Source organism: Urocampus carinirostris, chromosome 12, assembly GCF_059441175.1.
Source record: "Urocampus carinirostris isolate Australia breed hairy pipefish chromosome 12, RoL_Ucar_1.0, whole genome shotgun sequence".
Lineage (NCBI taxonomy): Eukaryota > Metazoa > Chordata > Actinopteri > Syngnathiformes > Syngnathidae > Urocampus > Urocampus carinirostris.
Window position 1 is genome coordinate 30845218 of NC_142360.1, and position 18005 is coordinate 30863222.

An 18005-nucleotide genomic window follows, 5' to 3' on the forward strand; every position below is an offset into this window, starting at 1 on the left:
CTAACATAACTTGCCTTTGGCGTGTTAACAGATAACAGGTTAATAAGATTTTAAAAACACTAAATGATTGGAATTTTTTATTTTAGATCTTGCCCTTTTCGTTGTGTCATAACAAGAGACACATGAGGAAATGCTGAACGAATTATATAGAAAAGCTAACATGCTTGTTTTAGATGATAACATAGGAAAACGACCATTAATGATTTTGTATCCTATACTTCTTATTGTGTATTAGAGCAATTGACAAATAATCAAATACAAACAAGATGGATACAAATGCTAACATGTAGATTTAAAATGCGGACACACAGCAAGATACCAAAAAAACCCGCACGAAGATAATTAAACTTTCTACATTTATGTCTAGTTGGACTATATATGAGAATTATTAAAGTGTTAACATTCTTGAATAACATGCTAACATGCTAGTACTTGGTGTGCTAACTGAGCTTAAAACAATAAATGAACAGAATTTATAAGTTTATATCTTCCATTTTTTGTTGTGTATCATAAAAATGGACTCATGAAATGCTAGCTAGTTAAGAATGCTAACATGCTCATTTAAGCTGGTAACACATGAAGAAGACCATATTTGAGTTTAGATCTTACACTTGTTGACTATCAGAACTATTAACAAATTATCAAATGCTAACTAGCTAAACAGAAATGCTACCATGTTACACAAAGCCAGATACCAACAAAATAGAAATACGTTACGTTAGATCTGCATGCAGCCTATCTTTATTTGGAACCATAATGAGAATTAATAAACTACTAACATTTGTGTATTAATTGAAGAAAAACACTTAAAGTCTGTGCAATAGGAGTAGACAAAATCAAATGTTGACAATAGCAAGAAGCAGAATGGCAGTTACATGTTTTATTCATAAAATATTAAAAATGCGACGGCACGGTGGTTGGGTGGTTCAAGTCCAGCTACCGCAGCCTTCCCGTGTGGAGTTTGCATGTTCTCCCCGTGCCTGCGTGAGTTTCCCCCGGGCACTCCGGTCTTCTCCCACATTCCCCAAAACATGCATGTCAGGTTAGTTGGCCGCTCCAAATTGTCCCTAGGTGTGAATGAGAGAGCGAGTTGTCTGTCCCTATCCGCCCTGCGACAGGCTGGCAACAAGTTCAGGGTGTCCCCATGCCCACTGCCCAAAGATGGCTGGGATGGGCTCCAGGACCCCCGTGACCCTACTGAGGATAAGCGGTGCAGATAATGGATGGATGGATTTATCTGATTTGCCAATTTTTTTTGCATTAAAATTGGAACTAAAAATATAAAGAAATTGGTGATGCAGTTAAAAAAATATAGCGCTATAATTGCTATAATAGTGATAATTTGCATCAAATCCTTATTACTACTTTTACTACTACTATAATACTACTTATACGGATTGACAAAGTGCTAATGTTTTAGCAATAATGCTACAGCGCTTGTCATTGGCATGTTACACAGAGCAAGCTAGCAACAGATCTAAGAATTAAATATACCACCTTGTTGTAAGAATTAGGTATTGATGAAAAGCTATTACACTGGATTCAATGCAAACAATGTATGCTAATGTTAACATTTAACTACACAATGAAAGTATAAATTCACCATTATCATGTTTTTGATCTTCTTCAGTTGATCAAAATGAGCGACACAATTGATTGACATTGATGGATTGCTAGCATGCTAAAGCAAACGCTAACATGCTTTCTGGCTTCCGTCCCACAGATCCAAGTTGTCCAGAAGACGAGTGGGACAGATGAGAATGTGATGGAAAAGACTTAAGTTGTAAATAGACCACCAGTCCCCGTTTACCGCCATCTTCCTCCCCCTAGCTAGCGTTCCTCGACGCAATCTAGCGTCAGGACTTTTCTAATCGGTCCAGTAGTCAGAATCCAGAATCCAGTGTGTGGTGATGTCATGTAGTTGTGTCTGTGGCGCATCGGCCTTTTACATACAATGCATTACTTGTGTGTGCGTGAGCGTGTCCAAGGACTGGTATCAAGACTATTTCAGTTCAGCCAAAAGTATTGGGACACACACAGAGTTAGAAAACTGAATCCCGTATCTCGTTTCTTGACACGAATGATCGTGCGGGATTTTAAAAACTTGTGCACACCGTTTCTACTTGTTTCAATGACATTTTGAACACAGTTTTGCTACAATTGCAAGCATCAGTGAGATGCAGGCTTTACAAAAGAATTGGGAAGCACCAGGAGTGAGTAGCATTATAATACCTCAGTTCAAAGAAAGATATTTACTTATTTATTTTTTAGTTAGATTTAGCAAAACGAAGGAAATAAAAAAACCTTTCGACTAAGGTACTGGGATATTAAAGGGACATTGTGTATTATTTAGCGCCTCTTACTGGTTCAATATTAAAAACTGATTTCATTTATAAGCAAAAATTCATGAACTATCATATAAAACATGCATTTTTTTAAATAATACTCATAGTTCAAGAAAATGGTATTTATTTTACATAACATGAGACTCACCTAGAACAACCTTCAACCTTTTTTGAGCTGAGGCGCAATTCTTTCATTGAGAAAAATCCCGCGCTACACCACCAACTGAAAATGTGGAAAAAAAAGAAGAAGCCTATATTACCAATTAGGTGTTTTTAACATTGAAGAATGACGTCATATTATAATGTCTTAAATTGGAATAAAATAAACACAAACAATAAAGTATTTTATAATCTTTCATATTTATATTCGCTCAGTGCAAAATCTGGGCCAGTTTAGATGAACGCAGAGCTGATATCCTTAAAGGAATCGAAGAAAGACAACACAAGCTCTTCCTCCACAGCTCTCAGTCTTTTCTCGTGCTAATTTGCTTAGGCAATTAGTTACCTGCTGCCGTATTTTTTATGGAAAAGTACTACATGATTACTCTGGCAGGCGCTAGACCAGACAGGCACACAAATTGGATAATTTCCCACGGAACACCTGACAATATCTCGCGGCACACCCGTGTGCCGTGGCACAGTGGTTGAAAAACGCTGACACAGAGGGAGCTGACATGATTGTCTGACACAGTTTTGGGTAGCCTTAAAAAACCAAATCCTTGGGAAAGTCTGGGCAAAAAAATGAGAAGCAAAATGATGAAGTTTAGTCTCTTTGAGTCTCCGTAGTTTGTAATCTTCCTTGTACTTTGTAGCACTTGTTTTCAGCTGCTCTACACAATACAGTGACATCTGGTGGACAAATATTGCACCAGGGGTCACCAAACATTTTGGAACCTGAGTGCTACTTTTGGGTTACTGAGCAGCGTGTAGTGCTACCAGCTTGAAATGCATTTCTAAAATAGAAACTCATGTTATTATTGTGTTGTTTTCACGTTATTATGTTGTTACCAGGTTGTAATTATTAGATGTAAGGTTAAAAGAAGCACATAAACGAAAACATTGTTTTTAAAGACATTGATCATGCTGGCTGTTTGATGGCTGTTAGAAATCTAATTTCCTAGAAAGTCACTATGACCACGATGACTGGTGAGCTATTTTCTGAACCAGTTCGCGGGCTACCTTATGCCTCCGGGCACCCCCTGAAGACCACTGTATTACACCGTGTCCCTTTAAGAAATTACCATTAACAAAATTGGGATTGAATAAAAATTCAAAAGTGAAGAATTTTCAGACAAAAGGATTAAAATACCTGAAACTTGAAAACGCTAAGAGAAAGCAGATACTAAATACGAACGAGAGGTTTGAGATCTTTTCCAAGGGAAAGGAATTTGGACAGATGTACATGGACCCCAAAAATTGTTGAATTTAGACAATCAATTGTGGGGATACCAAAAAAAGAATATTGGAACTCGTCTTGTATGAGAAGAGTTCATTTTATCGTCCAGCATGCATTTTTGGACTTGTACAGAAAATGAGCAAAACTCAAAAACTAGATCAGGGGTCTCCAACCTTTTTCAAGCATCAAGCTACTTTTTGTTACTCATTAGAGCAAATGGCACCCACTTTGATAGAATTTATAAAATACCAACTTGGCTAAAGTAAAGAAAAAGTAGCTTAAAAGTTAGCTAGAAAGGTAAATAGGTAAAACACTAAAAGGGAGCTAGATAGCCAGAGAATAAAAAGACAATTAGATAACCAGATAGAAAGCTAAATATAAAAAGCTAGATGGCTGGTTAGAAAGGAGGCCAGAACTTAGCTTAATAACACCCAAAAAATATATAAATGTTAGCTAGATAGCATGCAAAAATGCGAAAAGCTACATAGATAGCTTGGTAAATAGCTGAACTGTGGGAAGATAGCTAACTACAAAGGTAAAAAGTTAGCCAGATAGCCATCTAAAGAAAAGCTGCACATTTTTTTGCCCATTCGCTTGAAAAACCCATAAATTGGAATTTAGTTTGTTGTATTTCCCGTAAAATAAATCAATAGATCCCACCCCCACATTTGTATATTACCCTATTTTTATTACAGTGTGTATTTTCCGTAGCACTATTTAAATACTCTATAGCAAAACGTTATATTGGGAATTTTTCTGTTCTATATCTTTATTTTACTATTTTATTTTTCAACACAAGGATACTACTGGAAGTGTGAATTTCCCTACCGGGATGAATAAAGTATCTATCTATCTATCTATCTATCTATCTATCTATCTATCTATCTATCTATCTATCTATCTATCTATCTAAAGATGAAAATAAAATAACTTAATTAATTAGAAATAGTTATCAATACGTGATTATTATTTTTTTGTCCATGAGGCCCATGAACTGGAATTTGAATTTCTAAAATAACAATTTATTCTGTTGTTACTATGTTGTGACAAGATTAATTATTAGAAATAGGGTTAAATGGACTCATTTCATTTCACTTAAAAATCACCATGACCCAGCACTGGTGAGCTATTTTCAGAACAGGTTCGTGGGCACCGCAATTGTCCTTAGGGGCACGACGTTGGAGACCCTTGCACTAGATCAACCGAAGTGTGTCCCAATACTTTTGTTAGACAGGACAAAAAAGAAAATGCATATCTGGCTTTTCCTCATTCCTCCAACAAACTGTCTCACACGCTGCCTTCCACAATTTGCACATCTGCACATTGACAACACAACAGCGATTCTACTTGCATTCTCAACTTTTGTGATTTTCACTTTCTCGTATTTATTTCCGTCTGCGTATATTTATTTATTGACTGAGATGTTTACAGTATATTTTTGAAGTGGTGCAATTTCTGCACTCAGCACTTTTCAAGGCACTCTCCTTGCCAGTTTTATTTCACATTCCATGAACACATGTTGACTTGAATAAATCACTTCCCCTTTAAACTGTCAGGCCAGTGAAAAAAGGATTTTCACAAAATAAACGTAATATAAAGTTCATACGGATACATGCAGTGCCTCACAGTTGTGTTCTATCAGATAACGTTCACTCTGCTAATGTGCTCTTCATCCTTACATATTATCATATTGTTATCATACAGTATACTAAATGTAATGTCTACTCTCAAAGGGTGAGTGTGTATTATTTGCCTACTAGATGTATTGTGTTCTGCAGGGGACTCGAGATACTTTTTGTTACTAATTACTGCAAAAGGCACCCAGTTAGATATGAATTTCTAAAATAACAACTTATTTTGTTATTACTATGTCGTTACTATGTTATTACCAAGTTAAATATTGGAAGTAGGGTTGATTTTACTCAGCCAACCACTAAACAACTCCTTTTACTAAAAAATCACAATGACCCAGCACTGGTGAGCTATTTAGGAACAGGTCCCTGGGCACCTCAACTCTCCTTAGGGGGCACAACGTTGGAGACCCCTGGTGTAGTGCAACTGAAAACGAGAGGTAAAAAGCACAAGAAAATAAACTATGGAAAATCAAGGTGACCAAAATGCACAACTTTACTTCACTTTTATCTTTTCGGGTACCCGTAGCAGCAAGATGGCCGGCAATGTTGTCTTCTTTTTGTATGTGAGGCTTATTCTAGGTAAAATAAAAGCACATTTCTTGACCTTAAGTATTTTAGAAATTCTCTTTATGTGATGTTTTATAGATTTTTGCTTATTTTTCAAATTAATATTGTTTTTAATGGATGAAGTTGTTTATCTAATACACACTGTCCCTTTAATCCGGGTGTAATGGAACCTACCAATAGTAACATGAGTTGTTCAACTTGTAGTTAAATATTTATTACAAATAAAAAAGATGCTAAAACAACCAACAATTCTATGCTATCTGAGAGTGCATCGGGTCAGTCAACCTGAGCGTAATCTAAATGGCAAAGCTCTGGCATTTTAAATCACCTATCAAAAATTTGAAATACAGTAGGAGGTACACTGTGATGATAAAGGAGGAAATTAAATGGTTATAAATAATAATATCACTATAATATTGTGAACGCACACTCCTGATAGAACATTTTGGGAAAAGATGAAGTAACATTATCATCTTACAATTATATATTTTTTGGTTTTGTTTTATAATTTATGTTAAAAAAATACTTTTACACGAAGAGAATTTTTTTTTAAAAGAAGCAAAAATGATCCGGTGATAATATTTTAGAACGTGGGCGGCATGGCAGCGCAGTGGTTAGCGTACGTGCGACACAGTTCTGAGGTCGTGAGATCGAACCTTCCTGTGTGGAGTTTGTGTGGAGATAATGGATGGATGGATTTTAGAATGTGTTTTGAGAATTTTTACTCAAATCTGAAAAAATGAACAAAATGGTGTTTTGAAAAAAAATTTCCTTAAAAAAACAGAGTAAAATAAGTAAAATAATACCTAAAATGAGCAACATTTTAATCCATCCATTATCTGCACCACTTATCCTCAGTAGGGTCGCGGGGGTGCTGGAGCCCATCCCAGCTATCTTTGGACAGTGGGCAGGAGATACCCTTAACTGTTTGTCACAGGGCAGAGCAACATTAATATGTTTGTAAATTGGGTCATTTTACATTTAATGACATTTTCCATCAAGTAAACATGCACTGAATTCTTCTTCTTCTTCTTTTACTAAAAAAAAACCTAAAACCAAACAAAAAAAACCTCCAAAATATAATAATAGATAAATTAATATAATAAAAAAGTTACATTGTAAATAAAAAGAATACTTAACAGGGATACTGCCAACTGGACAATAATATTTTCGTGCAAATTGTTACAATAGAACTTTAAGGGGCAGCATGTAATATTCAGCGTCTCCCAGTGGTAAAACAAAAACTTGATCAATAACAAAAAACAAATCAATACTGATTAAAATAGTAAACAAAAAGTACTATAATATAAACATGCATTTAAAACATATATATATTCGTAGGTCAATATATTTGCATTTGTTTTACATAAAATGAGTCTCGCCTTGAGGAAGCTGACATAATTGTCCCCAATCTTTTTGCTACAGGTACCCAAATACGTAATAAAGGCTAGGCAAAAAAAATAGAAGTAAAATTATGTGTTTTGATCACTTTGAGTCTACGTAGTTTGAATTCTCCCCTGTGCTTCTAACTCTCATTTACGGTTGCATTTCACGACACAGTGACATCGATTAGTCAAATAACACACAAAGTACTGTCCCAGTTGAAAAAAGAAAAAGTACATTAACTGTTCAAATGGACTCAACTGTATTTTATAATATTCTAAACTCTAATGGAAATACATTGCACCTAAAATGTAAAAACACAACTGCACAGAAGTACACTATACAAGCTCAAATAAGAAACCTAAACGTACTCCTCAGTTTACACTGCCCTTACACATTTTGAAGCATTTAAACTCATTTCCTGTACATGCCCATTCATATGCAATATTTCTGATTGTTTTGCATGTTACTGTGCTCAACGCCATTCCTTCTTATCCAACCAAAGTTGTTGCAGTCACTCAACACCGAATGTACAAACCACATTTGAAGCTACTACTGCAACTGAAGTGCTTGTGCAAATGTGCTCCCATACAAACTCAGGCACTTCAAAATGTGTGCTTATTATGTGCAGCACTACTTTTATTTATTGTCATGATTACAATTATACACGCTGTTATCCATTTTATCACCCTCTGCTCTGAATTTAAGAAATATGGACATTTTTGTGCTTCCACATCTTTGTTGAAAAAGAAAAAAAAAACGACATTGCATTGTATATAACGGACGCGGTTGCTGTGTATAAGATAGAGTGGCCGGGATCTTTCTGTAAATGGGCTGTTGAGTTCAGTGTGCGTCTTTTATCAAGTGTCGCGGTTAAGCGTCCAAATGTTTGTGCGTGGGTGCGTGTGTGTGTTTGCACCGGAACACATTGTCATATATGGAATCGAAATAAAACAATGATGCAACACGTACCTGGCGCTATGTCAGTTATTTTGAGCCACCAGACAAGACGGCCACGGGCTCCTTCTTGTGCAGGGGTCTCAAACTCAATTGCTTGGGGGACCCTGGATAGGGTCTGGGTAAGGTGGGGTCAAATTGGGTTTTCCAAAAGAATATCTCTGATAAATCATTATACAATACTGTGATCTTTAGTTAATCTCAGGGTTAGATTCCAAAATGAAGTTGTGGTAAGAGAAATCCTATCATGATTACTCATTGCCCGCCCCTGTGCCCGCTCGCTTGGCACCAACTATTGCTTGTGGCCTGATTAATTCCCCCTCCTATTTATACCCAGTATGCCAGTCTCTCCCTGTCAGTCCGTCAGCAAACCTCTGCATATGCAAGGAAAGCACTTTGACTCTGGCTTCCGTCGGTCCCGTTTTCAACCGTATATCACTCGTCTGTTCCTGATTCCCCGTTTGGCTCCAGCTACGACACATTTTTGACCACCGACCACGCTTTGATCTCCCGCTCCGGCTAACGCCCCGTTTTTGACCACCGACCATGCTCTGATCTCCCGCTCCGGCTATCGACACGTTTTGCCCATTTGACCAAGCCATGATCTCTTGCTCCGGAAGATCCACTTCCGCATTCCCATCACGCTCCGATCCCGTGAGCGGCTTGCTTCCCTCGTCCAGCAAGCACCTGGCATTTGTTTTCCTCTATATCTCAATAAACTTATGAGTAAACGCTACGCATCTGGGTCCTCCTCCTGTTCTGGTTCTGACAAATCCTTGAAGTAGAAACCTTTATTAAATAATGTACAATGCATTGAAATAAAAGAACAAGACCTTTTTACAGGCCCTATTATTGAATTAACAAATAGAACTTCTATATGCTGTAAACATTCATTAACTTATGTCTAATGACTACTATCTTTATGAATGTTAAGCCAATCAGAATGCAGAACACAATGCAAAGTTGTGAAATCAACACTGTATCTTTATTTTTCCTAAACAAAATAAGTTATAAAAACAAAGTAAAGTGAATTAGATTTAGTGAGAAAACATACGTCAGTAATAAATAAATACGGCAATAATTCAGCAAATATGTAAGAAATTAAGTCCTTTTTTTTACACAAAATAAGATCAAAAAACAAAACAAATTAAGGATGAATAATGGCAGTGGTTAGCGCGTGTGCAGCACAGTTCTGAGGTCATGGGTTAAAATCCAGCTACCAGCCTTTCTGTGTGGAGTTTGCATGTTCTCCCTGTGCTTGCGTGGGTTTCCTCCGGGCACTCTGGTTTCCTCCCACATTCCAAAAACATGCATTATCAGGTTAATTGGCCGGTCCAAATTGTCCCTAGGTGTGAATGAGCGAGCGAATTGTCTGTCCCAGTGTGCCCTGCGACTGCCTGGCAACCAGTTTAGGGTGTCCCCTGCCCAATGGCCGAAAATAGCTGGGATGGGCTCCAGCACCCCCGCGACCCTACTGAGGAATAATGGATGGATAAGGATGAATATAACAATGAATCAATCAGTTCATATTAAGGCAGGGGCCTCAAATTGTCACGACCCAGAATGGAATCCCGGACCCAATTGCGTTCGTTTTAAAGGAATCTTTATTAGATTGAGCTGACGGAGCTGGCTTTGGAAGCCGATGGTTGTCGGTCGCTAGCAGCGTTGGACGGAACGGCAGTTCCGTGACAGGTAGGCAGAATCAATACGTCTTAGCGGGCAGGTCGATGGCCAGGGCAGGAGAGTAGACCGTAAACGCGGGGCAGAAACAGGTCTGAACCGAAGGCAGGAATCAAAACAGGAGAGTGGTCTTTGGTACTTGGTAATCTGGCGAAACACACAGGAACACAGAAGTACGGTCTGACGTCCTTCTCTGGGCACTGACCACTTAAGAAGAGAACTTCAGCCAATCAGAGAGCGCGCTCCGGCGCGCCAAACGATTGCCACAGGTGTCTTCACTTTGGCAATCACGACACAAATGGTCCACAGGCCTCATGTTAAAGATTACCTCGCTAGTGGTATGCAAAAAAAAAAAAATCACAAATCATACCTGGCTTCGAAGGTCAACTGGTCAAAATAGTATGAAGCACCCGGCTGTGATGGCAATTGTAAAAGATGTGGTTGACCAAGTGCAACACCCAAAAGTTATTGACCGGTTTGTCATCCTCAAGGTCACGTTACACAGTATAGGGTAGAATTCTAAAGTGTTGAATAGAATGCATCATTCTCGAATAAGTTCCATGATTCTTCTCGTGTATGTTTGTCTGTACTGGCATGGCATAGTAATGTGTTTCTGCTAACCACAATGTCCAATTTGATCGCTCCTCAGATCTATTATCAGTATGTCACAAGCCGCTGCACGTCAAAACGCGGCCTAGCTCATCTCTGACGAGCAGGATGACGCTTTACGGTGAAAACAACGGTGAACAGATGATAAAGGTGCTGTATCTGTATCTGTGCTGGCTTCTCCTGCTACTGCCAACCATAAAACAAAGTACTGTATTTTTCATTAAGGGAAAAAAAAACCTTCCCAAAAATTAGCCTGGAAAGGGAGGGACGAGCCCGGCGATTAAGTGATCCATGAACCGTGAATGTTGAAAATATATATTAAAGGATTTCATTTTTTATACGACTAAATAAAAGTTACATTTATCGAGTGCAATGAGTGAGCTTCAGGTCACGCCGTTCCAAATGCGAAATGTTTTGGCTGGGGAATTTTGATAACAGGGCTCTGACACAGGAAGGCAGGCATTGTTTGGAGAAGTTGTTCTGATAAGCGCTCTGATTTTTTGACCATTTCAGACATCAAGGCAAGGTGGTGGAGCCGTGGGGCCACGTGGGGGCTTTTTCATGGCACGCCCATGGGAGGAGCCGGCGCACCAGCTGGCGGAAAAAGGCATGGGCCGGGAGAACTTGGAGAAGATCGAGGGAGAACGAGAGAAGAGGCTCGACGAAGACTCGAGCGACACTAATTCGATGGAGTTCACTTAGTTAAATACTTTAAGAAAATAAATCTGCCCCCGTGTGAAAATGTTGGCTATTCTTGTCCATCTTTTCCCAAAAAGGAATGAGTGTGCATTGTTTGGTGGTGTTTGGTTAATGGAGTCAGATAACTAATTCGAACAATTTGGTAAACGATACATTTTTAATATTAATTTCCTAAAAATGTGTAACTTTGTATATTTTTACTATCGGTACAACTTTTTCAAGTAGAGGACTTATGTGCAAAAGATTGATTATTTGAGTTGTTTTCTTTCATTTATAAACGAAATTGTTAATGCCACGTATTACAGTTTTGGTAATATTAGTAGTAATTATTACAATCTCAAAGAATTGGAGTGTGATACTCTTAAAAGGAATTACATTTTCTGGAAAATAAATGGGAAAGAATAGTTTGTTTCGAGAAACATAAAACAGTATAGCCCGTTTCATGAAAGTCAGTTGCCACGTTCAGATATTTTCAGTATATTTTCATCATAAATCGTTACCTGATTTTAATTGTTGAAGTATTGTAGATTTTAATCCGTATCACCAATTGGAACACATTTATACAATGTAAAATTCGCTTTTACGTATATACAATGATATAAATAGGCAGGTGTGTCCAAGGAAAAACTGTTTAACGGAATATTGTCCAATCTGGCAACCCTGAGGGGGCGTCTTTCTCTGTCATCCTTTTGCTTTTTCGCTCAGGATTTAGAAAATTATTGACCAAAGTGAGACGCAGTAAAACTACATCCAGGACAACTCGACATCTCTTGACAAGGTCAGGGATGAAGACACACACACCTTTAAATCAAATGGCGGGTTTTACTTGAGTAAACTATTAGACTTTTGAATGACCGAGCTAGCAATGATTTTGCTAGCACGTCAAAATGCAGCAACCGGTAAACGTTTTTTTTTTATTACGTCGGTACTTTGATAGGTTAATTTAGCAATTTTTAGAAACTCTCAGTACTACCAACAAGTTTTGAATATGTTTGTATGTTAACACGTTGGTGTAAGTAATTATTCTCCAATTTTTACTTAAATTTACCAGTTAACTTTCGAATTAACTTTTTTTCCTGAAGGTATCTCTAAATTGGCGCGTTCTGATGACGTATGGACGTTTACGGATGACATATTGGAGTGGTACATGTCAGATTTCATCATTGCAGTTCATAGTCCGCCGCCGTATTAGCGAGGATTCTATTTTATTTCATTTCATTCTGGTTTTGCTTTTACTTGATGAAACAGAAATGATTGTTCCCCATTTAAGTTTACCAAATATCATCACAATTTTCTGGGACAAAAAAGTCATTTCATATTTCTGTATTTATTTGTATGTATGTATGTATGTAATTCGCAACCCTAATTTTTGATTAAGAATCGGTATATAATTTTGTTTGACTTTTTCTCAGCTCAAACTAAGCATTGTAAGTGACAAAAGTTGTTGAATACGCACGGCCATGATTAAAAACACTTATTGAATGATCTGCATATATATAGCACTTTTCAAGTCAATGAAGACTTCCTAAAGCACTTTACAATGTGCTTCACATTTACCCATTCACACACACTCACACACCAATAGCGGCCGTGCAGTCATGCAAGGCGCCGACCTGCTTATTGGGGGCATTAGGGGTTCAGTGTCAAGGACACTCCGACATGTAACACGGAGGAGCCGGGATTCGAACCTGCGATCTCTTGATCCCCAGACAAGCGCTCTACCTCCTGAGCTTATTGACAACGTAAACAATGAACACAATGCCAATTTAACATTTACGATCTGTTAATTTAATCTCCTTCAAAGCTCAATTCTTCTTCAGATATAACAAATAGTTTTTTCCTTCGTCGTGTTTTTTTTGTCGATTTATATATTTTAAGGGCAACTTTTCTGTTTTCTCCATTCTCTAAGATTCATCTATGGTGAATAAAAATAGTGTGATAATGAGATAAAATCATCTTCACCACTGGTGGTTTAGTGGTTGAAATGTGGTGCTCTCACTGTTGCGACACCGGTCCAATTCCCGTTGAGTCCAATGTTTCTTGATGTTGTTCATCAATATTTTTCAAATACAGTAACTATAAAACCTAATGTATAATGCACACCCAAACCGAGTTCTTTTTAGGTTTAAAAAATGTGTGTTATACACAGATATATATATAGTACACCTATATTTTTATGATTTGGGTGTGTGCATGAAGGACACCTGAGATGGCAGTAAAGGAGTTCATAAAATTATGATCTAATTATACAGTAATTTAAAGGCTTTCCCTCTAGGATATGCCCAATCTCTCTTTTGTTGACACGTTCCCTGGACATGAAGGGGACTTCTGCAATGATGAAAAGAGCCATGACAGGTGTGACCTTTAAATCTGCTCCGTCTATGTCATTGTTTATGTTAATACTAATTAGTATATATGATTTGAATTAGCATATATATGGACTACAATGCTACAACACCTTTGGCACCAGAAGTGATCCAGGCAACCCACGAGGCAATGCGAGAGGCCTGGGGCAACCCGAGCAGCAGCTATGATGCAGGTGATGCAATTTTTGTGAATTTGCTATTTAAATGACATTTAAAGCATTTCTTAATTTGGCTCATCAGTTGAATGAATGAATGAATTTTATTTCAAAACATAAAAATAAAAACAGAACAAAAACAATAACTCAACAACAAAATAAAAGGGGTAGTAAGAAACAGATGCTCATATTCCCTACCCCTTCATACAGCAATGATAATAACAACAATAGTAATAATAATATTAATAATAACAGGTATGATATAACAATAGCAACAATAACAACAAAGTTAACCATAGTTCTAGACGCACTATTCCCAATCTCTCGTATCACTCGTAACCCATTTTCTTCATCTCTGTATTCCACCAGTAATGTTTTTTTGTATTTAAATTTGAACAGGTGAATAGTTGGACATTGTTTGATCTTGTCTTGTAAATTGTTCCAAAGTTTGACTCCGAACACAGACACACACATACTTTTCCTGGTTATAATTTCCCTCTTTCCAAATGAATAATTTATGGATGTTTTCTGGCACTATGTTTTTGTTGACCTTAACTTGCAGTTGTGCAGTGAAAAACTTTTCTAAATCATCCAATTTTAATTATTTGAACTGCAGGAATACAATATTAGTATCATCTCGATATCCTACCCTGTGTATGGTTCTAATTGCAAGTTTGTGGAAGATAAAAAGGGGCTGTAGTGAACTTTTGTAATTATTGCCCCAGACTTCTGCACAATATGTTAAGTATTGCAGAACTAGAGAACAATATAATAAATTCAATGCATAATAGTTTTAAATGAATTTGGCTTTATTAATTATTGAAATGTTTTTAGATACTTTAGTTTGTATGTGTGATATGTGTTTTCCAGCTTAATTTATTGTCTATTATGACCCCTAAAAACTTAATTTCTGATACAGTGTCTATTGCAGCACCATCCATTTTTACTCCTAAATCTTGATTTGCCTTGCGATTACCAAAGAATATTACTTTGGTTTTATTTAAATTTAAAGATAATTTATTTATATCCATCCATACTTTTAGGTTAATTAATTCACATACAGGTTACCAAATCAATATAGTTATCATTTCAATAGAAAATGTTAGTGTCTTCTGCAAATTTTACTATTTTCAATAGTTTTGAAACATTAATAATATCGTTAATATATAAACTAAATAACTTTGGACCCAGGATATAACCCTGTTGTACTCCACAACAGATGTCCAAGTATTCAGATGACAACTCTCCCATTTTCACTAGTTCATTTCAAAAACAGCTTTTTTGGGGGGGAAAAAAGACAATGATAAGTAATGTTTTAAGGTATGAAGGCCAAAGCCATCATCACTTGTTCAAGGGAGAACGTGGCCAGAATGGTCGGAGGCAATGCAGAGGACATCATATTCACTTCTGGCGGAACAGAGGTAATGCCGACACTTACGCTGGCGTTTTAGAAAATGGATTAAGTGAGCTTATTCCAGGCCAACAACATGGTGCTTCACACCGCCATCAAGCATTTCAGGCGCCACCATCAAGACGTCACTAAAGGAGATGGCAAGATCCTGCCGCACATTATTACCTCCAATGTAGAGCACGACTCTGTTAAACTGGTGGCAGAGCATCTGCAAAAGGAAGGAAAAGCAGGTTTGGAAATATTATTGTCATTGTTAAGGTTTAAAACTGAATTGCAGATTCTTATGAAAGAAGCAAGAATCCAGTTGTCTTGATTTACTGTACAGCTCAATATCAGATAATTGTTGTCACTTTGTATCGTAAATCAGAGAATGCTCTTTTGTAGAGTGTACCTTTGTGCCAGTTTCCAAGATGACGGGCCGGGTGGAAGCAGAGGACGTTCTCGCTGCCGTGCGCCCCAATACCTGCTTGGTTTCCATCATGTTGGCTAACAATGAGACTGGTGTCATCATGGTATGAAAAGAAATGAGAAAAATGGCATAATTTACAACAACCAACACGCGATTGTAATACGTGTATTTTTATTAGGACACACCCAAAACTGCACGCATAGATAAGGCCTTCACAGAACCTGCAAATGTCTTGAAGTTGTATTCAAACAAATATCCATTTGTATGTCAGCCGATAGGTGAGATCTCACAGCTCATTCGGTTGCTGAAACCAGAAGGAGAACGTGCACGCATCTTAGTCCACACGGACGCCGCTCAAGCCCTGGGCAAGATCCCGGTGGACGTTAAGGATTTGGGTGTTGATTACCTCACCATAGTGGGTCACAAGGTAGGCAACTATGTGAACATTTTTTACAAAGGTGCAATGACCTGATATATTTCATTTGGATTTTAAAAAATTCTGTCCAGTTCTATGGGCCCCGCATCGGTGCACTGTTTGTGAATGGACTCGGGGTCAAAACACCGCTCATTCCAATGTTGTTTGGCGGCGGGCAGGAGAGGAATTTTCGACCTGGGTATAATTTCAAAAAATGAATTCTTGTAATTAATGCGGTGGAACCAGGATATTGCGTGTGACTACAGTGGGTATTTTTTTGTATTCAGACGTAGTGTAAATATAATCTAATATTTCTGTATTTATTTTGAACATGACAGCACAGAAAACACACCAATGATTGCTGGGCTTGGAAAGGTATGTATTATAGGGAATTATTGATAATATAACAATTACAGTAACATACGTTATTCTTTGGTTATTGCAACAAAATTCTCAGCAAAAAAGTTCTTGAGTGACAGTTTCATTGGAAATGTTTTGAAATGTAAGATTATTAAATGATTTGAATTTTACTTTGAAGTGTTCAGACAGATTATTCTTATGTACTGAGTACTTATTCCTTCAAAAAGTAATTGAATGAAATACACAAAAAATAAATCTAGAAAACGCAAACTCTGCATTTAAGAATGCTATTTTCTTAAGGCCGTTATTTTTGTTTCTACTAGGCTGCCGAACTGGTGACGGCTTGCCTGTCTGACTCCGAGAATCACATGCTGGACGTGAGAAAATACCTGGAAGAACGCCTCAAGGTTAGTTTATATAATTTGAAAGTAAAATCTGAAAATTGTTTTTCTCTGAATTTAAATCTAGGAATGGCTTCTAAAACCAGCAAATGATGTTGTCTGTGAAAACGATCTTCCTTTTTCTGGAGACAGCAAATTTAACCAATTTAGATTATGAAAAAAAAAGATAAATTACACATTATTAAAAATATATAGCATTAAATGTGAGTGTGAGCTTTGCTAGTTTATTGCTTGCAACACAAATAACAAAACCAGAGAGATACTAACAAGTAGCCATTGTGGCATTCTGAAAATGAAATGTAAAAGTTAATCAACAGATCAATTTTATTTTGTTGGAATGTATTTATGACATTTTCTTCGAGTTTAATTTGTTTACGTGTTTCCCTCGACAGGCTGTTTTCAAGGACAGGCTGCACTTCAACAACCATTTCCAGGGTTCCAATCGCCTTCCCAATACTTGTAATGTTTCCATCCTGGGTCCAGGCTTACAGGGTGTGTTCTTGACAGCCTCCCAAACACACTATTTAGTTGAAAAAGAAAAACGTTCTCAATCTCTTTTTTTTTTTGTCAGGATGGCAAGTTTTGTCCCATTGCAAGAAGCTGCTGGCCAGCGTAGGGGCGGCCTGTCACTCAGATCACGGAGACAGGTGCCATAACCTATTTCAATTGTGCTAGCACTCGCTCAAATTCTGCCACAATCTACTCCAGTTATGATCCTACTGAAAATAATTCTATACAACAGTCGACATGTCTCTACAATAAATGATTTATCTTCTTTTTGTGTTTTGCCAGGCCTTCCCCTATCCTCTTGAGCTGTGGCGTGGCCCCTGAGGTGGCATCCAATGCCCTCAGGCTAAGCGTAGGGCACAAGACTAGCAGAGAGGATGTGGATGTCGCTGTGGAAGACCTCCAGGAGGCTGTCAAACTACTCGAGTTCAAACATTAAAGCTTCTCGATCACACAGGCAGGCACACCCAATTCTGCTAGATATTTTATCATCATAGTTGAAGAATACACAATTGGTCTTTTTTATCATTGCTAATTTCCACTGAATTGTACTTTTCCCATGAAATATATCCAAGCAAACGGTATTTATACATTATTTTGAGGGCAACAAAATTACATCATGTAAACTAAATGTGCAAATGATTTAAGTAGTGTATAATAAATAAAGGGGTCAATAAAGTGTGACTGTGTGTGCAAAAATGTTGATTGTTG

General features: G+C 37.5%; 2 protein-coding genes across 9 annotated transcripts in view; both read left to right on the forward strand.

Moving 5' to 3' along the window:
* The window catches only part of kif1aa (kinesin family member 1Aa), a 58915-nt gene extending 50619 nt beyond the window's left edge, over positions 1-8296 (forward strand). For all 7 annotated transcript variants that reach the window (XM_088350426.1, XM_088350427.1, XM_088350424.1 and 4 more), the window contains one exon: positions 1724-8296. In XM_088350426.1, coding sequence (XP_088206552.1) covers positions 1724-1766 — 43 coding nt within the window. In that variant the 3' untranslated portion in view covers positions 1767-8296. The remainder of the gene's footprint in view (positions 1-1723) is intronic.
* A 3627-nt stretch (positions 8297-11923) lies between these two features.
* Positions 11924-17975, forward strand: scly (selenocysteine lyase). Of its 2 annotated transcripts, none has more exons than XM_088349937.1 (13): positions 11924-12048; positions 13546-13625; positions 13700-13809; positions 15112-15212; positions 15270-15432; positions 15587-15714; positions 15883-16038; positions 16119-16225; positions 16365-16401; positions 16710-16793; positions 17180-17279; positions 17359-17434; positions 17580-17975. In XM_088349937.1, exons 2-13 carry the CDS (start codon positions 13549-13551, stop codon positions 17731-17733), a joined length of 1293 nt encoding a protein of 430 aa, XP_088206063.1. In that variant the 5' UTR covers positions 11924-12048; positions 13546-13548; the 3' UTR covers positions 17734-17975. The 2 variants fall into 2 exon arrangements, with proteins under 2 accessions (XP_088206063.1, XP_088206064.1); XM_088349938.1 differs by lacking the exon at positions 11924-12048 and adding an exon at positions 12958-13012.
* The last annotated feature ends 30 nt before the right edge of the window (positions 17976-18005 follow it).